Raw genomic sequence first — 24,760 nt, 5'->3', positions numbered from 1 at the left:
CAAAAAGCAGGTTGCAGTATGATGTATTATTATAATAATAATATGCAGAAAAGATCCTTTCCCAAATGAGCATATGTTCTAAATATAAGCAGGAAGAAAGGGACAGAAGGATAAACATCAGGCTGTTAATTTTATTTAGCTTGGTTGTTGGTGACAGTAGGGAAGGCTGAGGTTAAAAATGGAGACAGACAGCCGGTATTAATATATTTATTATTTTTTTATATTGTATTGTTTTACCTTTGAAATATCTTTTTTAAAGGGAATTTATAAATAAAACTTTAAAATGTAATCCTATTAATGGAGTTTTAAATTAATAAGCCTTTGTAGAGCAATTAAGCCTGGGATTTTAGGGCAGAGATTCTGTACTGTTTCTGGTGGGTAAAACGGTATATACTTCATAAAATCAAATTGCATCTTAGACGAGTAACAAATAATCCACGAAGAACATGAATGTGAAAATGGCTTCTATCAGAAATACGACATACCTTAAGGCACTGTTATGAACAAGAATAATAATTATTACCCTTTAAAAGTGGTTTCTGTTAACAAGAGACATAAAAAATTGAACTATGTAGCAAAATTCAAACTTTTTACTTGTATTAATTAATAAAAAATACTGCAGTGTCATGGAGGGAGACTAATATTTACCCAAAGAAGAACCTTCAATAAAGCTTTTAATACTCACGATTTTATATTTAAAAAAAGGTCAAAGCAACAGAGATATAAATATCCTTTTATAAAACGACTTTTCTTCTTGAAAAACAGTCACTTACACGCTTTTATTTTGAAGTAAATTTAAAGATGGTGATCTAGAAACCACAAGTATTTCCGGGTAAGGCTGAAGACCCATTTGTTTATTATCTTTCAACTTTTGAACTATAACTTTGGCAAATTCTTCTCCTTGGATGTCAGTAGTGTCTAGTAATTGTCTGACTTTTGAGGTCCTTGTAGGCTTGGTACTAATAAGTTCATAGTCCTCTTTCATGATCAAGTCCCTGGACAGAAGGGCATCTAGCGACTGGTTAAGGCAGGCTTCTGTCATTTGGTTCACAATGTCTTCCCTTTTGCTCTGGATCCACTGCTGGGCTATACCAGGCTGCAGACGTTCTGAAAAAGAGCAAGGAATTAATATTTAAAAGGTGAGGACAGATACATAGCAATAAGTAAAATTCCATGAAAAATCAATAAAGCATAAAACCTAATTTTCCTATGATTGTGCCAATATGGAACACCAGTATCTGGGGGAATGCTATCATTTTTCAGGAAACTCAGAGATTTGGGCTATCTCCCCCTCACTCCCCAGAAAAGGCACTGCCTTTTTATATGGTATAAATCATGGGGCAAAAACCACTTTATGTCATCATTCCCATCTTCTAGGATTTGTTCAGTTTTGTTTAATGCCCATTTTGTTTCAAATATAAAAGATACCTGCAAATTTGTTAATTAGTAATATGTTAATACCTCCTTTTAGTACTGCCTCCCTATTTAGATGTTCACAGAACACCATTTAGGCCATGTCATCGTTCCCATCTCCTGGGATTTGTTTTCCTACTTAAGAAGGTATGTATTTATCATATTGAGGAAATAAAGACAAATAAATCTCACTGTATGGTAAACCCACTGAACATAAATATGTAAGCTAAATGGCATCACTTACAAGGTGTTTCACAGTAAATATTTACCTGGGTTTCCTGCAGTTGAGAGTGGATTTATTATTGCTGAAGAGCATGGAGTGGTCTTTTGATCACAGAATGCAGCCCTTTGAGACGCAGAAATGGTGCTATCCCAACTGTGATTTCCAGGACAGCGATGCAGCATCATAAAAGAACAGTGTTGAGTTTTTCCTACAAAATGCAACATCTTCATTAGAGGTGGAATACGCCTTAGAAGTTCCTGTTGGCTAACATGTCAACATCTGAGCAGACAGAAGGTAGGCTCCAATGTCTTTAGTTTCCACTAATATTAAGGCTAGTTCAGAAACCTAATTCTGCAAGTAGATATTTCTTAAAACAAAAAAGGGTTTATATGGAATGCTTTCACTACAATTTCTGTCAGCAATTGTCTGTCCTATGTAAATTATAAATCATAGAATTTTACTTCTTCACATAGTCCCATATTTTTCCTGTGTCGTCTTACTCCTTCTGAAGTTTAAGTATGTTCTCTAAATCTATATATGATGTCTGTCTTTCTACTTTCTCTTCTGGGAATCCCACTCAGCCTCAGGGACTTAATCATCACCTCTATTCCCCAATCCACACAATTACATTTTCTGTCTACATTGAACTTTTGCCTTATATATTCTTTCTTTTCTTCCCTCCCTCCCTTCCTTCCTTCCTTCCTTCCTTCCTTCCTTCCTTCCTTCCTTCCTTCCTTCCTTCCTTCCTTCCTTCCTTCCCTCCCTCCCTCCCTCCCTCCCTTCCTCCTTCCTTCCCTCCCTCCCTCCCTCCCCCCCTCCCCCCATTTTTTATTTTTTGGAGTTTGTCACCCAGGCTGGAGTGCAATGGTTGTGATCTCAGCTCACTGCAACCTCCACCTCCCAGGTTCAAGAGATTCTCCTGCCTCAGCCTCTCAAGTAGCTGGGATTACAGTTCCATGCTACCACAACTGGCTAATTTCTGTATTTTTAGTAGAGATGGGATTTCACCATGTTGGCCAGGCTGGTCTCGAACTCCTGACCTCAGGTGATCCGCCCATCTCAGCCTACCAAAGTTCTAGGATTACAGTTGTGAGCCAACACACCCAGCCGTGAACCTTAATCTTATATTTTCAAAAGCCCTCTGGACATCAACACTTTGTGTGCTCCTAGTACCTCAAATTAAAAACAAAAAACAAAAAACATTGAAAGTGTAATGTTTCTTAACTCTAAAACTTGTTTTAACTTCTTCTTTTTTTTTTTTAATTGAGACAGTCTTGCTCTGTCACTCAGGCTGGAGTGCAGTGGCGCAATCTCAGCTCACTGCAACCCCTACCTCCTGGGTTCAAGCGTTTCTTGTGCCTCAGCCTCCCGAGGAGCTGGGATTACAGGTGTGCACCATCATACCCACTAATTTTTTTGTATTTTTAGTAGAGATGGGGTTTTGCCATGTTGGCCAGGCTGGTCTTGAACTCCTGGCCTCAAGTGATTTGCCCACCTTGGCCTTGCAAAATTCTGGGATTACATGTGTGAGCCACCACATGCAACCTGTTTTAACTTCTATTTCTTTTAAATGGCACCAACATTCTCCCAGTCCCTAGGCTTAACAATTTATTTGGCTTTACTGCTTTTTTCTCTCATCGCTCCTATAAGTGAAAAGTTACAAAGTCCTATCATCTAGTTGTCTATAACATCTCATATACCACCCCTCCTTTCTTTCACTCTATATCGGTTCTTAATAATCTCTCATGGGTACTACAGTAATAGTCTCCTAACTGATCTTGCCATCTCAAGTTTCCTTTTCCTTTCAAAATATCCTACACATTCCAGCCAGAATGAATCTTCCCAAAGTAAAAAATTTTATGTCATTGCCTTGCTCAAAAAATTGCAATAGTTGCTTCCTACTCAAGTAAAAAAGTCCAAATAGTTTAGCTGAAGGTTAGAATTCCTGATGATATGACTCCAATCTACTTAGCTTTTATCTTCTTTCATTCATCTTCTTTACTAGCTAAACCAAATTACTCACTGTTCTCTGTATGTTCTTGCTTCTGTACCTGTATGTTGTTCCTTTTCCCTGGAATGCCTATCCTTTGTTATTGCAGATGCAGCCTTTAGCCAGAAATAATTTCATGATGACAACATGGTAGAGTAGAGTGACACGATAATATTTATTAAAAGTCTTAGATGTGCCAGCTACTAGCTATGTGATCCAGAGTCCTTAAATCTGTAAAATGAGGACATTTCTCTCACAAAGCTGTTGTGCAAGTCCTTTGTACAGTGTTACTCTTCCCATACTACCATAGCTCTAGATCTATGTCTCTCTTATATCACTTTCCATCTCATATAATAGTTATTTAGAAACACTTCTTTTACTTATAAAAGATTTTTTTTGTGGACATTTTCTGGCAGTGTCTAACATAATGCCATTTTTAAAAAATTTATTTTTTGACATAGAGCCTTACTCTGTCACCCAGGATGGAGTGCGGTGGTGCAATCTCGGCTCACTGCAACCTCCTTCCCGGGTTCAAGCAGTCTTTCTGTGTCAGCCTCTGAAGTAGCTGAGACTATGGGTACCCACCACTATGACTGGCTAATTTTTGTATTTTTAGTAGAGATGGGATTTCACCATGTTAGCCAGGCTGGTCTCGAACTCCTGACCTCAGGTGATCTGCCCACCTTGGCCACCCAACATGCTGGGATTATAGGTGTGAACCACTGCGCCTGGCCAAACATAATGCTTTAAAACTTAAATGTATTTGTTGAATATCACACTACTATTTTTTCATATCTTTAGACTCTGTCACTTTAAAACATGAGTTATAAATGCAAATTAAAGTTCCATAGAAATCGTGACTGCTTGCCAGAAATATGATCTTGAAAGAAAATGGAAGACTTGCAAGTAAATAATGATTGGAAAATTTACATACTAGATAAAAAATCATTGTCTTGAGGAACTGGCAGGGACCTTGAAGTTTCATGAGAACCACTATTTTCATGGAGCTGAGAGGATCCACATGATTCCTAAAGTAAATAGAAAATAAAGGGTTTAGGTTAATAAAAATTATAGAGCTTTAATTTCTAAATAGTTCTTGTTTGTGGCTTATCACAAATGAAGATAAAAACTACTAATTTTTTTTTTTTTTTTTTTTTGAGGCAGGGTCTCACTCTGTTGCCCAGTCTGGAGTGCAGTGGCACAACCTAGGCTTACTGCAGCCCTGCCCTCCTGAACTCAGGTGAACCTCCCATCTTAGCCTCCTGAATAGCTGGTATTATAGGTACACACCACCACACCACACTAAATTTTGTATTCTTTGTAGAAATGGGGTTTCGCTACGTTGCCCAGGTTGGTCTCAAACTCCTGCAATCAAGTGATCCACCAGCCTTGGCCACATAAAGTGCTGGGATTACAGGTGTGAGCCATTGTGCCCAGCCTACAAAAGTACTAAAAATTATACTTTACAAAATTAAAGAAACACATACGTCTATAAAATAACCAACAAAGATAAACTTATTTTCTTAATTAACACAAATGGGGGAAATAGGGGAATAATGTAACATCAGAATAATTATTTTTTTCAGTATTTTCTACATGATCTCAGAGGCTGTGGCCAGTAACTAGAATAGTGAATGAGAAATTTGGTATCTGCAAGTCTGGTCTCCTACAGATTTAGAAATGCCTGTTCTCAGCACCTCAGGTTCCTTCCACATGGAGGCACAGGAAGCCATGGAAAAAGTAATGGAGAACTCTACTCCTAGCTGTCATGGAATTACTAGCTAACTTTCAATAAGGCATTTAAACTCTCTGGCTTTCAGGTTTTTGGCTGTATTATCCGCATTGTCTATTTAAAAATATGCACGAATGGGCTCAAGGATCAAATGAAATACTGTACATCAAGTGATTAAAAAAGTGATATACTATTTTTAAGGTTAGTTTTGAAGATACTACAGGTTGAGTATCCCTTATCTGAAATGCTTGGAACCAGATGTGTTTGGAATTTTGGACTTTTTTTCAGATTTTGGAATATTTATATATATATAATGAGATATCTTGGGGATGGGACTCAAGTTTAAATATAAAATTCATTTATGTTTCATATATACATTATACACACAGCCTGAAGGTAACTTAATTCAATATTTTACAATAATTTTGTGCCTGAAACAAAGTTTTTTTTTTTGAGATGGAGTCACCCAGGGTGGACTGCAGTGGTGCAATCTTGGCTCACTCAAATAATTCTCCTGCCTCAACCCCCCGAGTAGCTGGGATTACAGGCATGGGCCACCATGCCCAGTATGTTTAGTAGAGATGGGGTTTTGCCATGTTGGCCAGCTGGTCTCGAACTCCTAACCTCAAGTGATCCACCCACCTTGGCCTCCCAAAGTTCTGGGATTACAGACTTGAGCCACTGTGCCCACCTGTGAAACAATGTTTTGACTGCAACCCATCATATGAGGTCAGATGTTGCTATGGTTTGATATGGTTTATTTGTCCCCACTAAATCTCATGTTGAAATTTGATCCCCAATGTGGTGGTGTTGGGAGGTGAGGCTCAATGGGAGGTGTTTGGGTCATGGGGGAAGATCCTTCATGAATAGTGTGGTGCCATTCTATAAATGCTGAATGGATTCCTGAGAGAGCAAGCTGTTAAAGACCCTGACTTCCTCATTTTCACTCTCCTGCATCCTGTCTCACCATGTGATTTCTCTGCATAGCTTGCTCCCCTTCCACTTTCCAACATGACTGCAAACAGCCTAAGGCCCTCATCAGATTCAGCTGCCCAATCCTGAACTTTCTGGCTACCAGAATTGTGAGCCAAATAAACCTCTTTTCTTTATAAATTACCTAGTCTCAGGTATTTCGTTATAGCAACACTAAACAGACTAACACAAGTGTGGAATTTTCCACTTGCGGCATCATGTTGGTGTTCAAAGTTTTGGATTGTAGAGCACTTTGGATTTTTGGATTAGGGATGCTCAATCTATGTTACTTTTCTGATTCTGTAAAATGAACATACATATACATTCTTAAAAGAAATTCCTAATTCAGACTAATATAAGTCTGACTGAATGCTACTAAAGAAATCTTTCTTCTTGGGCAGCAATGTTAGCCTTTCATTAATTATGATAAGAGGTTAGAACAAGGTAGCATAAATATAGTGTTAAAACTGTAATCAATGATTTGCCTACATACTACCTTGGGACGTCATTTATTGTATAAACCAATGACAGCGACAGAACTCAATGCCAAACAAAGAAGCAATAATTGTGATTTGATGGGATGAACAATGAACTGAGAATCAGTAGAGCTGGGTTTCAAGTTGGAGATTGCCATGAGCTACCAAACAAATCCTAAAAGCTACCTGGGCTTTAGTTTTCCTTCTATAAAAGAACGGCTTAGACCAAATGATTTTTTCAAATTCTTCTCACATTTTGAGTTTAATGTAACCTTTTTTTTTTTTTTTTTTTTTTTTTTTACCTCTTGTGGACCATGATTTACAGGTATGTTCAGAGATAATTCCATTTTCTTCTTGTCACATAGGTGAATGGCACTTGAAACACTCTGTAACTGGAATGAATACATAAATACATATACACTTTAACTAGAGGCGATTAGGAAATTATAGAAGTGAAATACAATCTAATTAACACATTTTACATGTTTGTGCAAAATACATGGCAAGAAAATATAAAGAGTTGGGAATATAACATATAACTGAAGGAAGAGACAGTGTAGAACAAGGGAAATAACTTTAGAAACACAGACTTTGAATCTTACCTAATATTAATTGGTTACCTTCTCTCAGTGTCTCAGAGCTTCATCCTTAAAATCTAATAATACCTACATGCAGGATGGTTCTAGAGATTGAGCTTATAAATACGAAATAACTGGTATAAACTAGGTACTTAATAAATTTTTTGGAGTGTGATTGTATGTCTATCTATAATAAAGTATTTACCACATTTTAGGCACTGTGCCTATAAGTATTATTATTTTCATTTTATAGTTAAGAGATTGAGGCTTAGACTAAGTAAAGGAGGTAGAGTGTCAATAATGGAATGGCGGGGCCATGGAGCCAATCAGATGTGATTTAGATTCCCACATCTGTTTGATGTGGGACATTAGATTTAATCTCAGTTTACTTATCTGTACACTGGAGATAAAAATACCTATTTTGAAGGATTACTGTAAGGAAAATGAAAAGTAATATACGCAAAAAGGCCCTAACATTACTTGTAAGCATTCAATAAATGGTAGCTGCTGAGTAGATGATTTACTTAAAATACTATTCTTTTGTGTTAAAATTAAGTGATTTATTCCTGTCTATATAAGCTAGGCTTGGATTAGTTTCCATCACTATTCAGTGATTTAAAAACCTATCAATCATTTTCTTCCCCACACCATCATAATGCCAACTATTCTTCAGAATTTGGAAACTGGTGAATTCACACCCAGCCATCCATTATGCACATTTTTGACTGCATGCTCCATTTACATGGCTAAGGAACTTCAGGAGGAAATTACTCCTATTCATCTGTGTATATAATGTACCTAGCACAGGGCTTTATACACAGCAGTTCAAAAAGCATCTATAAATATACTGTTACATGACCCTTTAAAATGAGTTTTTGGTTTTGTCTCTGTTATGTAAGGTTTTTCTGTGCTTATAAAATTTGCCAAAACATTTCTGATAATGCAATATCCTTGAATTAGTAACACTTTTTCATAAATGATCAGTTATGATAATTCAAATTACTTGTGAACTAGTGAATCAGTCCCTAAGAAGAAATGAGTTGAAAAAAACCTATTTTTGTTCAGTGTTTATTATTCAAGATATAGAAGCCAATTACCTAGGAAAACATAAATTATGGGAGCTGCTTCCAAGAGCTGAAAAAATGTAGGAAACTCAAAACAAACTTCCCTACTAATCTTGGCTTTCAGAATTTTTTTTTCTTAAGAGACAGGGTCTTGGTATGTTGCCCAGGTTGGACTGGAACTCCTGGGCTCAAGCGATCCTCCTGCTTCAGCTTTCAGAGTAACTGGGACTATAGGCATGGACCATCACACCTAGCTCAGAAATTTCTTTATGAAGAATCTTATTTAATTTGTGTTCCACTGTTGTCCCTGACATTAGCTTACTGTGTGAGGTGTACATAAGTGACTAACTTCCCTATACGGTAGTCCCCATCTTATCTTGGTTTCACTTTTCACAGTTTCTATTACCCTGCTCAACTGTGGTTTCGAAATATTAAATGTGAAATATTAAATGTAAAATTCTAGAAATAAATAACTCATAAGTTTTAAATCACATTCAGTTCTAAGTAGTATGATGAAACATCATACCCTACAGCTCCATTCCACCCAGGATGTGAATCATCCCTTTGTCCAGCATATCCATGCTGTATAAGCTACCACCCTGTCAGTATCAGAACAACTGTCAGGATCACAGTGCTTGTACTCAAGGAACTCTTTTTTTTTTTTGAGACAGGGTCTCACTCTGTCACCCTGGCTGGAGTGCCAGCTCACTATAGCTTCTGCCTCCTGGGTTCAAGTAACCCTCCTTTCTCAGCCCTGAGTAGCTAGGACTACAGGCATGTGCTACCACACCCAGTTTTTTTTGTTTGTTTTTTTTTTTTGTATTTTTTGTAGAGATGGGGTTTTGCCACATTGCCTAGGCTGGTCAAGTAACTCATTAATAATTAATCAACTCTTAGTACTAATGGCCCAAAGTGCAAGAATAGTGATGCTGGAATATTGTTAGAATTGTTCTATTTTATTGTCAGTTATTGTTAATGTATTACTGTGCCTATCTTATAAATTATACTTTATCATAGGTATATATGCATAGGAAAAGTATATATGTCTATATCATAGGTATGTATGTACAGTATACATAGGGTTCAGTGTTACCCATGGTTTCAGGCATTTACTGGGGTCTTGGAATGTATCTCCCATGGATAAGGGAAGACTATTGTACCTTAGTTATCTCATCTATAAAAATCAGATGATATTCTTACCCTATAAGTATCACAGAATCGATACAAGATTTTTTTTTTTTTAAAGAACAATCCTAAGTGGAAAAAATATGGCAATTTAAAAAGTAGCTGAGTGTGGTAGCCCACGCCTGTAGTTTCAAGCTACTGGAGACGCTGAGGTAGGAGGATTGCTTGAGCCCAGCACTTCGAGGTTGCAGTGAGCTATGATCCTGTCACGGCACTCCAGCCTGGGTTACAGAGGGAGACCCCATCTTTACAAACTAAAAAAAAAATTTGAATCTATTAAGGAATAGAGAAATTGGTATCCTCTGGAAAACACTACCTACTCAGAAGTGGTGGAGCCAGTGAGAAGTTATTAAAAGAACGAAAACACAGTTCCTCTTTAGTTCCTTCCTTTATGTATTTCCCTTTGAAACCAAGGGTTATGTCACTAGATCCAGCAAGCCACAAGGGGCAAGCAATATCACTTGGTTATAAAAATTGTAGATTTTGCTTGTTCACACCCCACGAGTTTGGCTAACGGCTGGTTTTTATATTGTATATTAACTACAATTTAATGAAACCCACATCTCCTAACAAACCACAGTTCGTTAGGGCAAAGTAAGCATAGTTTAGCACTTGCCTTAATGAACTGTGGTTGCTTTGCTTTTTAAACAATTTTGAGTAATAATGGAAAAAAAAAAAAAAAACCCTGCAGTAATAGTCCCTTCAATTGTTCCGACCCACAAGAATCAGAGTGAGTAAATAACACAGTTCTCCCAGGTAATTCATATCAACTGTTACTGCTACCTTGGTCTATAAAACATGAAGTGTTTGAGAGGAAAAATGAAAAAACAAACACACTTTGGTCTCAAATATAATAAAAATTCTACAGTTAAACTTGGCAAGGAATGTCAGAAAAAAATGTACATTAAATTAAAAGAGAAGTGCGAGAACCCAGACGTCTATAATTCTCTAGGCATTACAACTTTAGGAAAATAAATGTACATTAAAAAACAAACAAATGCCTCTAATGGCTCAGTGCATTCATTGTAAACAACTGGCTGTGATTATACATTTTTAAATTTATGTCTGATATATAAGGGTTCTGGAAATGTCTTTTTTTTTTTTTTTTTTCTTTTTTTACATTTTAAATAAAGGTAGGGTCCCGCTATGTGGCCCAGCTGGTCTCAAACTCCTGGGCTCAAGTGATTCACTCGCCTTGGCCTTCCAAAGTGCTGGGATTACAGGTGTGAGTCACCACGCCTGGTCCTGGAAATGTCTTTAAAACCTGAAGGTGGCCATTTGAATGAAATAGAAAAGCTTTTGGTGACAAAGGAAAAGTAGTATTGATAGTCTCTGGTAAATTTTCTCACTCCAAAACTGTAGCTCATATCTGTGAAAAGTATATATATTAAAAACTACACTTAACTAAAAAACTCCATGAATAATATATAGTTGTTTAAATTTCTAATTTCCAGCATTCCATTTGGCAATTTACCTTTGTTTTCTTTAGCTGAATAACAGCGTCAAGAAAAGTTATCTCTTCAAATGTTCTCAAAACTGGTTCAAGTTCTATTAAACATTCTACATAAGAGAAAAAAAATATAGGTTGAATTCAGATTGCTTCTAATTATTAAAGTGAAATGCTAACATTTAACGTACAAGGCCTCAAGTCAGTTCTTCCCAAAGTGATGACATTCAGCTGTTTTATGAGCTTTTATTACTGACATAAAGATAGACATAAGCAACAATGGAATAGGGTTGAGAACCTAAAAAAACTGTTTTTGGACAAATGTGCTAAGCCAATTCAATAGGGAAAGGATAGGATAGCCTTTTCAACAAATGATGCTAAAACAGTTGGATATACACCTGGAAACAGATAAATTTAGATACTTATATCACACTACGCATAAAAACTAACTTGAAATGGACCCCACACCTAAATGTAAACATAGGAGAAAATCCTCATGATCTTGGGTTAGGCAGAGTTCTTAGATATGACATCAAAAATGAAATCCGTTAAAAAAACCTGAAAATTGGGCCGGGTGTGGTGGCTCATGCCTGTAAACCCAGTACTTTGGGAGGCCGAGGCGGGCAGATCACGAGGTCAGGAGATTGAGACCATCCTGGCTAACACAGTGAAACCTCATCTCTACTAAAAATACAAAAAAATAAAAAAATAAAAAAAATAAATTAGCAGGGCATGGTGGCGGGCACCTGTAGTCCCAGCTACTCAGGAGGCTGGGGCAGAAGAATGGCGTGAACCCGGGAGGCGGAGCTTGCAGTGAGCCAAGATTGCACCACTGCACTCCAGCCTGGGCAATAGAGCAAGACTCCAACTCAAAAACAAAACAAACAAACAAACAAAAAACCTGAAAACTGGACTTCAAAAAATTTGAACACTTTTGCACTTCAAGACAGTATTAAGAAAAAATAAAAAGATAAGCTGCAATCTTGTACACTATATTTCCATATCATGTATCTGCTAAAGGGTTTGTATCTACAATATATACAGACCCATGACAATAATAGGAAAAATAGCAAAATTAAAAAACAAGTAAAAGATTTGAATTTCACTAAAGGAGATATACAAATGTCTTCAAGAAGCACATGAAAAGATGCTTAACATCATAAGAAAAGGCACTTTAAAACTGCAATGAGACATCACTCCATACTCACTAAAATATAATTAAAAAGAAAATAAGAAGTGTTGACAGTGATGTGGAGAAAATGAAACCCTCATACATTGCTGGTGGGAATAAAATAATGTAGCTACTCTGGAAAACAGTTTGGCAGTTTCTTAAAAATTAAAGATAAATTTATCATGTAGCCCAGCAATTCTACTCACAGATAATTAACCAAGAGAAATGAAAACATACGTTCACAGACTTGTATGTGAACAGTCATAGCAACATTATTCACATAGGCAACAAGTAGAAACAATCAAAATGTTCATCAACTGGCTAATGGATCAACAAAATGTGATACATCCATACGATGAAGTATTATTCAACAATAAATTACTGAACTATGATTCATGCTGAAACCTGAATGAACTTGAAAAACATTATGCTAAGTGTGAAAAGAGCCAGATGCAAAAGGACCACACATTGTTATCATTCCATTTATATTAAATATCCAGAAAAAGCAAATCTAGAAAGACAGAGAATAGATAGATTACTGGTTATGTAGGGTTAGTGATGAGAACAGGCAGTGACTGTAAATAGTTATGAGGGATTTTGTGGGGGTTGATGGAAATACTTTAAAATTGGATTATAGTAATGGCTGCAAACTGTAAAATTATTAATACTAAAAAGTCCATGAATGTATACTTAGAATAGATAACTTTTAAGGTAAGTAAACTATACTTTGATAGGCTTTTGAAAAACAGAATATTTATGATTCCTCTCTGCTACTGTGTTACTTTGCCATTTAATATGTACATTAATTGAACAGTTAAATCCATTTTCAGAATGTATATTCTCTAGTCACTTTTTCAACAAAGGTTTACTGATCTTCCTCCTTTCCTTAATTCAGTTAACCTATATTTTTTTTAAAAAAAGGAAAAATATAGCTTGCTTTTAGTTTTTCAAGCTTCCTTTATTTTTTTACCAAAATTTCTTTCATTGTGAACTTTTCATTTCTTTTCAGTAGGTTTATCCAAAAGTAGGCATCTTGTGCTTACTCTGGTATCTAGAAATCCCTTTGTAATTTCATGTTCTTCCATTTGGTCGTATTGACAGAATTTCTTTATTGAATACACTTAAACTTTCCCTATTATTGATTTTTTATTCTTTCTTTCCCTTTCAGGTTCCCAGAACCTGCTTTTCACCATTCCAATATACACCACAGCCTTAAAATAAAACTGACGGGCTGTATAGGGCAGTAGTGTGTTTATAAATCAATGATGGTACCTTCCCACTGAAAATAGGAAGCTGTCATCCTAAGAAAAAAAAGTTGTGCTTCCATTTAAAAACAAAGTCCAAAACCTAACAATAACAACAAAACCAGTAGCATCCCAAAGGCTATAAATGAAAAATGTCTAAGGCAGACAACAGTACTTTGTAAGAAATGTGATAAATTAAATACACACACACACACACATACACACACACTCACACCGTACTGTCAGATATAAGGCTGGATATGTTTATAGGCAATATTAGTTAGACAGTCTAAAAATAAACTCTGAGTTCTCATTACTAAAAAAAGCAATGCATTGTAGTTTTCATTCAATACTTATATCCATTGTTCATCAGTATTGTATTTACAAATCAAAATTTGCTAAGGTAATGGGTTCATATTTTATCTTTCTTTCTTTCCAGAGCTATGAGGAAGGGTACATATCTCTGTTGTCCTCTCTTTGCCATTTCCAAATAGTAATTTCTTCTTTCTGTGAAAATTCTAGATCCTCTAAAGTTCATGCCATTGGGCAACACTTCTCTGCAAACTTCTGCTTTTCTCCTATGCTCATTGAAGATTTTGGCTTTTGGCTTACTGACTTAGCCACGCTGTACTGATCAGTGCTCCACTGAATACTTGAGAGGAACCCTCTGCAAATCTCTGGGGCTCTTCCTCTGTGTACCTTTTCCCTTCCGGTGCGATGTCCTATGATGTCTGTCTGCCTTGGTCTACCCACACTGTCATCCCTGTCTCCTAGACCCTGAGTGTCAGCTGGGTTCCACCTCAGTTTCCTCTCCCCATGCTGCATCTAGAAACTCTCAAGGCAGGAAGCCAGGCAATCGGAAGGCTGACTTCATTTGTTTCCCGTCCATCAGAGATTGCTGTTGTTTCCTGATTTAGTGTCTTAAAAACCACTCTTTCACATATTTTGTCTAGGTTTTTTGGTTGTTTCAGGCAGGAGGGCAAATTGGCCCCTGTTACTCCATCTTGACCAGAAGTGGGGTCACTAGTTTCTCTAGATTAATGGCCCAAACTAAACACTTAATACTACTTCTCAGCAATCCTATTTTGCTTCCCAAATACATCTACTGTTCTCATAAAGTGTGGCCTAGGGACCCCTGGGGGGGTGTGGTTCCTGAGGGTTCATGAAGTCAGAACTATATTCAAAGTAACTAGTACTAAGACATTATTTTCCCTGTTTACTGTCATCCCCAAACGAGTATATAGTGGATTTATCCAGAGGCCCATAAATAAGGTGTGATAAGAACACTGCTTCAACAGATAATGGAATGTGTTCTTGTATATTCCTACATTTTAAAATTCCTTGGTTTTAATTTCTAATACAGTAAATGCTAATAGATATGACCCACATATACAAAAGCTCTTTGAGGTCCTCAATGATTTTGAAGAGTATTGAGATCTAAAAGTTTGAGAATTGCTGTCTTACATGATTATCTTGTACTGCTGGAGGAGACGCTTAAGTCCTTTTCTTCATGTTTCCAACAGGAAGATGACATTTCCAGTCCAATCCTCAGGAAGGAGAAGTATAGGAGGAATTCTTCCATCTTCTTTCTGCCCCTCAGACTTACCTCATTTGTTAATCTTGGAGAAAAACTCAGCATGCTTATCTGGTTCCTTTGCAGTTTTCTCCTTCTTTTAAAAGTCAGTTTTTTGCCTAAAGAATGCATACATTTTCTGCTTCCCTATGTAGAAGCAGGGTGAGGTCTGTGGTGGGCTGGTAAAACTATCAACTGTAGAGGTAAAATGCTACTAAGCCCATTTGGCTGCAGATCTAAAGGTACATTCTCCAATTAGCTTTATCAGTAATGAAACTGATATTTTGACCACCATCTTTCTTCCTTCCTCATCTTTTTCTTAATATATTCTGAACTTAGAAAGGGAAAGCAGGGGTAAGAGCATTGTATTTTATCTTCCCCTTTTCAACCTCTTACATCCCATCCTCCATCTTTCCTTTGAGCTAGCTGATCATGTGCTCTCACACTACACTGAGAAAATAGAAGCCATGAGAGGGAATTCCTTCAGGGTCCTACAACCAGATCTACAAACTTCTTGTACTTGTATCCATCTCTCCAACCTCATTTCTCTTACAGTAGAAAAAAGTGTCCATATACTCATACAAATGTAAACAGTATCATTTGCATTCTGAATACCATTTCCTCTACCTCTCCAGCATTCTGTTTCTGATACTCTCTCTCAGCTCTTGCACTGACAATCTCTGACTCTCTACTGGATCATTTGACCATCAAACACATATTCTATTACTGTTTCTTACCTTTCTCCAGGATTTTTTGTTTTTTTTTAAAGAAACAGCATTTTGCTTTGTCACCTAGGCTGGAGTGCAAGTGCAGTGGCACGATCATAGCTCACTGCAGCCTCAACATTTTGGGCTCAAGCAATCCTCCTGCCTCAGTCTCCCAAGTAGCTGGGATTACAGGCAATGCACCATGTCTCGCTAATTTTTTAATTTGTTTTTTTAGTTGAGACAAGGTCTTGCTGTGCTGCCTAGGCTGGTCTCGAACCCCAGAACTCAAGTAATCCCTCTGCCTTGGTCTCCCAAAGTGCTGGGATTACAGGCATGGGCCACTGCCTGGTCATAGGAAAAAATTTTGACCCCATATCATCCTTTAGCTATCACCTCATTTTTTTCTGCTTCTGTTCAGAGCCAAGCATCTTGCTGGAATTGTCCATATTTGGCTTCACTTCTTTCTTTTTTAAAAAAATGTACATCAGTGTTCTGTTTTCATATCTCTATTAACACTCCATTTGTTTGGATTACTGGTGATGACACTGTTGGAAAATCCTGCTTGTCTCATTTGGCCTCCTGGCAGATTAGACATGTCTGACTATACCCCTCCTTGACTTCTAAGACACAAAGACTGTACTCTCTACTGTCCTCTCTTCCTCAGTCTCTTTTTCTTCTTCCTCTTCTCCATTTCTAAGTGCTGGAATGCCTCAGAGCTCTACTATGGGTCCCTCTTTGCTATCTACATTACCTTCTTAGACGAACCAGTCCAGACTACCAATATGTTAGTGATGTTCAATTTTATATTAGGATCCTGGACTCTTCCTGGAACAACAGATTCATGTATTGTTGTAGTAGTAGCAACAGTAATTATGACTGTTTCTACTTGCTGGCTGTTATAAACAATGCTCCTATCACTAATCACATACAAGTCTCTGTGTGAACACATGTTTTCATTTATCTTGGGTTACCTGTTAGTGGATTGCTTGGTTGTATGGTAAATTTATCTTTCATTTTAAGAAACTGCCAAACTGTTTTCCAAAGAGGCAGTATCATTTTATATTCCCACTAACAATGTATAAGGATTTTGGTTTTGCCACATCACTGTCAACACTTGTTATTTTCTGTCTTTAATTATAGCTATTTTTGTGGGTATAAAGTGGTAACTCATTGCAGTTTTAATTTGCATTTCCAAATGACTAATAATATTAAGCATCATTTTATGTGCTTTTTAGCTATTTGTATATCTCCCTTGGTGAAATTCAGATCTTTTACTCATTTTAAAATAGGGCTATCTATCCTATTATTGACTTGTCAGGGTTTTTTATATATTCCAGAATTAAGCCCTTTAGCAGATACATGTTATGCAAATATGTTCTCCCAGTCTGTGGTTCTGCTTTTTTTTTCCTTTTTGGAAATGAGGTCTTGCTATGTTGCCCAGGTTGGAGTGCAGTAGCTTTTCACAGGCACGATCACAGTGCACTATTATGATACATCCTCAAACTCCTGGGCTCAAGTGATCCTCCTGCCTCAGCCTCCTAAGTAACTGGGACTAAAGTCGTGGACACTAAACGCCTGGCTGTCTCTTTTCTCAATAGGACCTTTTGAAGTGCAAAAGTTTCCAATGTTTTCAAAGTCTGATTATAAATTTTTTAATGAATCCTATTTATTTTTGATGTCATATTTAAAGATTCTGCCTAACCCTAGGTCATGAAGATTTTCTCCTACATTTACATTTGGATGTCTGATCCATTCTACCTCTGAAATACTATCTTAATTCTGTAACTCTTCTATCTTCAGAATTTCCACCTCAATTAGAAAATTCCTGAAAGTTTCTTTCCTAGCCTCTTTGCTTCTACTTTTGCCTTTCTCCAATCAACTTTCCACAGAGCAGGAAGAATTTCACTTATACTTCTTATCAGATTATGTCACTTCCCTGCAAAACATACTTTAATGGCTTTCCATTGCACTTGGAATAAAAATCTAACCTTTTAATGATGGCCAATAGCCTCTCTTTTACCTCTCCAATATCATCTAATTCCTTTCCTTGCCTACTATATTCTAGCTACACAGGCCTTCTCACTGTTTCTTGAGAATATAAAACTTTTTCTCTTCTAGGCTCAGAGCCTTTATGCTTGCTGTTTTGTTTGGCTGAATACTTTTTCTTCAGCATTTGAATGACTGGCTCTTTTTCAAGCTTCAAATCTCAGCTCAAATGTTCGCTCCTAAAAAAAGGCCTTTGTTTCCCTCCCTTAATTAGTCTATTACCTTGCTTATTTCCTAATAAGACTGTCACAATCTGTGTCTTGCTTATTTATTTGTTTTCACTCTGCCTTCTCAACTAGAATGTGAACTAGCTACAGAAAGTTTGTCTTCTTTACTCTGTTCCCAGGGCTTACTCCAGTATATACATAGCGCATGGTAGGGGTTCAAGACATATTTGTTAAATATATGAAGGAAATTGTTACTCCTATCACACAATTTCTCTTTTTTGTTAGGAATTCTCAGTTCTGCTCTAGAAGGAGTTGCTCATATATAAATGCTATGATAAGTCGGAAAATAATTTAAACAACTTCTAGCTAGTCATCTAATTTGCACAATTTTTCAAGGAATATTTTATTCACAGTATATTAACTAATTCTGTAATTCAAGGAGTCCACGTTAGAAGTATATACTCACTTAAGAAAGATGGTCTTTCATCTGGATTTTGTGCCCATCCACTTTCTATTAGAGAGATCATATGTGCTCGGTGAGGTATATCATATGGCAAACTTTCTTCATTAATAACAGGTCGATGTCCTTGTGACACACTATACATTATCTGCAAAGGATTGGTGACATCTGTCAAAACAAATAGATTGCATTCATTAGAAATATATTACAATTCAGCATATTACTTACATGTAAAACTAACTAAAAGAAAATAAGTGAATATTAAAATTTTAGGAATAATGTCTTACCCCCCTTTCTGTAAAAGGAATACCCCAAACCATTGCCAGACTTGTCTATTCCTATGGAAAGAGTTTATATCCTCACCTCATTAATTCTGGGCTTGGCCATATGATTGGATTTGGTAAACAGAATATTTGTAAAGCAGAGCTGAGCAAAACCTAGCCAAACTAAGAAGGGCTACAGCAACTAATATTTAATGTGAATGAGAAATAAATGTTTATTTCATAAGCTATGGAGATTCCAAGGTTATTTTTTGTTACACAACAAGCTGACCTACACAAACCTCAGAATAAAGAAATAAACAGTATTTTCAGGGAATAAAAAGGACAGATTAGTCTTCAATATTTGCTAGTCTTTATAGAGGGAGTAGTAATTAAATTATCATATAAATAATTTTACAGCTAGACTAGAACTTGGAAATAGTAATTTAAAATTCTTACTATGCAGGTGACAAAAATGAGGACTGAAGAGATTTTGTGACTTGATCACAGAGTTAATTACTGTCAGAACAAGAATTAAAATCTGGGTTTTTCTAATCCTTAATCCAGTACATTTTCCAGTATATAGCAGACTCACAACTGGATCCTTAACCCAGTATATTTTGCAGTATGTGATGCATTCACAATTGATAAATTGTCGTTTTAGTGTGTTTTCCACAAAATGAATAAGCAGATTTAAAATAACATGATTTTTAGATAGTTCTGAGAGTGACCTACTAACATGATGTTATTGAGCATAAAAAAGTCAAAACATACTTACCTTCAAAAGGCTGTTTTCTGGATAACACTTCCCATGTGATAACTGCATAGCTGTTTAACATAAGAACATACATGTTATATATTTTAAATGAACTCTATCTAATAAACTAAAATAGCACTACTTTTAAAAGCTGACTGTGAAGATACCATTTTTGAAAGTGATAAGGCAGCAAAGAATTACTGTATACAATGAAGATGACAAATGCTCATCTAGTTTTGAAAGAAAATCAATTTTAAGTTAAAAAATTAGGAAATTACTGCAATAAAAGCTTAACGTTACATGCAAGATTAACTTTTTGTGGATGATTTAATACTAGGATTAATTCTTGAACACTCAGATAAGCTATGCCCTTTAATTAAATGATATTACTTTTCACAAAGAACAAAGAGCAAGAAAAAAATTCTCATGGAGCTCTATTCTACTGCCTTTTTTCTGCTCTCAGCACTATCTTCTTTGGTAGTAGAAATATCCTGCCTACAGTTTAACTTCAGATGTCAATTACAGGGTTAAGCTGCATAGAGTTTATAATTAGAATAAATGGTTAAATAGGATATAAGAATTTTGCCACACCCCAACATTAACCATGCATTCAAAATGGACACGTAGAATTTATTACTACCAACACCTTTTGTTACAGGGAGAGCGAGGAGTACAGAGGGAATTCCTACCCAAATAAAGGAATAATATTTCCTCATATTTCCCTGACAGAGAATATTGAAATTGAACATAAAGAGAAAATTCACAAAATGAATGACTGGTAGATTTAAATTGGCCCATTTTTATAGAATCAAACCAGTTTTCAAGAATTGTTGAGTAGAACATGATCTTTACCTTAGGAAGCTATAAATACATTTCCCCTCCCCTCAGTACATCATTCAAAATAAATTAAAAATATCAGAAAACAAAATATAAAAGGGCAATTTTTTATATTCATACAATGTGAATGTAAAAGACACTATATGAATTGTTTTAGTGCAGCCACTAAAATGGATTGGCTGGCTTTGGATTTAATGAGAAATAACAAAAATTAAAATGCTTTTGAAGAAAAGGAATATGCAATTTAATTAAATATATAGTTTTCTGGTAGAGATATGGCATTTGTTCCTAAAATGATTCATTAACAGGTTATTTATTAAAGATGGCAAAAAGCCATTTAAAGGACTATAAAATGTGTTCACAGCAAATTTAGAGAGTGTGCTTTTGCATTCATTAGTATATTAAAAGAGATAAGAGTAACTTACACATGAGGTGAATGTCCCCATCTCTTAAACCTATGTAAATAATCATCTTCCTTTTATTCTGGTTAAATAACCAGTGTCAAGAACAATGTGTTATGCTTATTACTGCATTATGAGACTATAAGTAATATGCATCAGAAATATGAAAATACGATCAAATCTATTGATTTGTTGTATAAAAAATTCACACATATACAAATATTAGGGATTCTTTAAATAGAAACATCCCCAGTATGATTAAGAGTTGGTCTATTTATCTAAAAAGATTTATAGATATCAAAAGCTGAAAGGTTGAACAGGTTGAGAAACTTAAAGCTAAAATGTTAGGAACTACAGTTTCCCTCTGCATTTCCAAGTCACATATGATAAAAATCCTTAACTATTATATTATAAATTGATAGGATAAGAAGAGATGCTTTAAAATTTCTTAAAGGATGTAAAAGTTTCTTAGAGCAAATCATTAAATTTCTTTACTTTGAAAAATAATCACCATGGCCTCAAGTTTATTTTCACCACAATTATGAGAGAAGAATAAAAATCACAGTTTAAAATGTAGCTTCAAAATTCTGGTTGACTAATTTTGTGTCAGAGACAAGGTTAACTCTGAGAAAAAGCAATCCTTATTATACCTATATATATCGTGCTTGATACTGGCCCTTGATTTTTGTCCAGGTTCATAGTTTTCAGGTGGCATATAGATAATTGTCCCTCCTTCTGGTGCAGATTTGCTACTTCGTGATTGTGAGAGGGACATCATGCGCCATTTTGATAAACCAAAATCTGCAATCTGTAAGGGAAAAGAGCAAATAATTGAATTAAGAAATTTCCTCTTTAAAAAGTCCAAAAGTCAACTATCTTTGTGTATATTCACTGTATTTAGATATCAAACCAGAGAAAATGTAATATATTTTAATATTTTATTTCTATATATTCCACCAACTTTTTACAAAATTAAATTCCATAGTGCTGAGCCAAATAACTCTAGAAGCAATACATACTGACAAAGTTTAATATAACATTACAAATTTCAAAAGAGAAACTAATTTTTGAAAATTAAAGAGAGACATTTTTTGTCTGTTATTCTCAATGAGTGTGTACTTTGCACACCTTGTCATGACATATAGCTTGGTACCATGTGCTTTCTACATCTCACAGAGCTGCCAATTCTACTCACATCTCATGCAATTGTCACTGGTCATTGTTTACAATTCTGGTTTATACAGTTGTATTCATAATGCCCTAAAGGTAGCATTCTTAAATTACAAAATAAGCAAAATCTCAAAATTGTAAAGATATTATACAATTTTATGCTGATCACTAAATGAAGTATTTCATAGAAACAGTATAATTGCATATAAAGCATATTTATGTCCAATACAATAGGTGTCTAAAGAATTACCAGTGACAATATTCTGTGCCTTTGATATGTCCTGTACAGTTTTGCTTCAATTGTAAATCTTGTGCACATATTATACAGTATCTTACAACTAAATATTTTAAAGCTTCCTTATTTTTTACTTTATTTTTTAAAAATGTAAGACAAAATGTAAGAACAGAAATAATATTTAATTGACAAGGGAGTATGGGAAATCCTTAAAGACATTTAAATTACTTAGAACATTTTACTGCATACTTTAGAATTCAGCAGAGTGAAATGGGCTCCATGCAGCACATCATTTGTTTCCATTGTTTATTTCCTATATTTTTTACTGATTTTAACAAAATACATAATTTTATTAGCATTTAGATGAATTTGAGACAAAAAAAAATTATGGCCTCCATCCCCAAAAAGGAGGGGTAGAATAAATGAATCTTCCATTCCTTTGCTACAATAAAAGAGTAAATTTAAGGAAAAAAAAAAAAAAATCAAGATTTTAAAAATTGAATTCACAGAAAAGGACCAAGTATATGCTATTGATGGATGAAAAAGAAAGTAGAGGTCATTATTACTTTGCTTTTGTTTTCTCTATCAAGAATAGTTTCTGGTCTGAGATGAAGAAAATGAAGTCTAAGGAAGTTGAAAAGTTATACAACTATATATTTCAAATTATTCAGATAATTTGCAAATACCTCCTCAGTGCTATTACTGTTCTTTGTGGGACAAAATGGAGAGGTATTATAGGATATCAGAAAAGTGAATGCCAGTCTGATTTTTTAAAAAGGGGAAAAAATGTTGACTTTGCAAATCAACATTTGCAACCTATAGAAATATATGGAGTATTCTAAAGTATGCAACCTAGGAACCTAAGAATAAGTCTGACATATTTGTAGGAGCCTATCCTTAAACTCTGGTGTTTCAATCCTCCAACACTGCATGAAGTCTCTCTTTTTTAAGGGCCTTAATCTCATTTATAAAGGAGAAGCCCTAACAGCTTAATCACCTCTTAAAGGTCCCATCTGTTAATAGTATCACATTGCCAACATCTGAAGTTTAGAGGGGACACATTCAAATCACAGCATTCTGCCTGTGGCCCCCCTAAAATTCATGTCCTTCTTATATACAAAATACATTCGTTCCAGCCCAATAGCCCCCAAAAGTCTCAATTTGTTCTAGTATCAACTTCAAAGTCTAAGTCCAAAGTCTCTTCTAAACATCATATGGGTGAGATTCAAGGTGAAATTCATCCTGAGGCAAATTCCTTTCTAGCTGTGAGCCTGTGAAATCAAGTAAGTTATGTGCTTACAAAATAAAATGGTAGGGCAAGCATAGAATAGCTGTTCCCATTCCAGAAGGAAGAAACAGGAAAGAAAAAGGGAGTAACAGGTCCCAAGTCAGTCTAAAACACAACAGACCAAACAACACTGAATCTTAAGGCTTGAGGATAATCTTCTTTGACTCCATGTACTACCGTCTGGACACACTGGGGTGACGTTGAACCCCAAGGCCTTGGGCAGCCCTGCCCCTATGGCTTTGCTAGATATAGTCCACGCTTCATTTCTTACATATTCAAGTCACATGCTTTGGTTTTCCCAGGCTGGTGCTGCACACCAGTGGCTCTACAGGTCTGATGTTCTAGGGGTAGCCCTGTTACCATAGCTCCACTGAGCACTGCCTTATAGTGGGAACTCTGTGAAGGATCCACCCTGAAGCAGATCTCTGCCTGGGCCCTGAGCTTTTCCGAGGCACTCTTTAAAATCTAGATGGAGAAAGCCATGCCTCCACAGCTTTTGCACTTTGCATGCCTACAGAATTAGCACCACATGGTTGTCACCAAGGCATACTGCCCTCTGGAGCAGTATGAGCCACATCTGGATCTATGTGAACCACAACTGGAATAACCAAGGAACACACACTCTGGCCCTGTGATGATAAGCATGGCAGCCTTGGATATCTCTGAAATGCGTCTGGGGTCATTCTCCCATTGTCTTGATGAGTAGCATCTATCTTCCCTCTATCCATGCTAATTTCTTCATCAACCAGTTACTTTGCCACACTCTTGTTTTTCTCTCCTAAAAAGAATTTGTTATGCTTTACATGGTCAGTCTGAGAATTTTCCAAATCTTTACATTCTAATTCCCATTTGATTATAAATTTCACCTTTAAGTCATTTCTACTTCTTGCATTTTACTATAAGCAGTTAACAGATGCCACCCAGCATTCTGAACACTTTGTTGCTTGGAAATTTCTTCTGCCAAATATCCTAGTGCAGTGTTAAGTTCTGTCTTCCACAAAGTCCCAGGACACAGACATCGTTCAGGTAAGTTCTTGGCCACTTTACCACAAGGATGACCTGTCTTCCAGTTTCTAATACCATGTTCTTCCTTTCCATCTGAGACTGTTTGTCAGAATAGTCTTTACTGTCCATATGTCCAGCAAGATTCTCTTCATGACCACTCAAGTAATCTCTAAAAGAATGAAGGTTTCTCTACAGTCCTTCTCTTCACTTCAAAGCCCTCAATAGAATTGCCCTTAATGCTCCCTTCATGGCAATCTAGGCTTTCTCTGGCATCCATTTCAAAAATGATTTCAGCCTATATGTCATTATGCAGTTCCAAAGCTACCTCCACATTTTTAGATGGTTGTTATAGAAACTCC

The 24,760-nt window shown here is 36.0% G+C and overlaps 1 protein-coding gene and 1 long non-coding RNA gene across 3 annotated transcripts in view; one reads left to right on the top strand and one right to left on the bottom strand.

The window, feature by feature from the left end:
* The window catches only part of LOC119624900 (uncharacterized), a 96,502-nt gene that overhangs the window by 64,983 nt on the left and 6,759 nt on the right, over positions 1 to 24,760 (top strand). The window lies entirely within an intron of this gene.
* RIPK2 (receptor interacting serine/threonine kinase 2) overlaps positions 194 to 24,760 on the bottom strand; it is a 37,678-nt gene continuing 13,111 nt past the window's right edge. For both annotated transcript variants that reach the window (XM_038000312.2, XM_008001037.3), the window contains 8 exons: positions 21,354 to 21,511; positions 19,487 to 19,536; positions 18,455 to 18,616; positions 11,108 to 11,193; positions 7,109 to 7,198; positions 4,561 to 4,654; positions 1,683 to 1,844; positions 194 to 1,107 (listed from right to left, as the gene is read on the bottom strand). In XM_038000312.2, coding sequence (XP_037856240.1) covers positions 770 to 1,107; positions 1,683 to 1,844; positions 4,561 to 4,654; positions 7,109 to 7,198; positions 11,108 to 11,193; positions 18,455 to 18,616; positions 19,487 to 19,536; positions 21,354 to 21,511 — 1,140 coding nt within the window. In that variant the 3' untranslated portion in view covers positions 194 to 769. The remainder of the gene's footprint in view (positions 1,108 to 1,682; positions 1,845 to 4,560; positions 4,655 to 7,108; positions 7,199 to 11,107; positions 11,194 to 18,454; positions 18,617 to 19,486; positions 19,537 to 21,353; positions 21,512 to 24,760) is intronic.

Source organism: Chlorocebus sabaeus, chromosome 8 (genome assembly GCF_047675955.1).
Source record: "Chlorocebus sabaeus isolate Y175 chromosome 8, mChlSab1.0.hap1, whole genome shotgun sequence".
NCBI classification, from domain to species: Eukaryota; Metazoa; Chordata; class Mammalia; order Primates; family Cercopithecidae; genus Chlorocebus; species Chlorocebus sabaeus.
The sequence above is the reverse complement of the archived record's forward strand: the minus strand, read 5'-3'. Positions and strand labels throughout refer to the sequence as shown.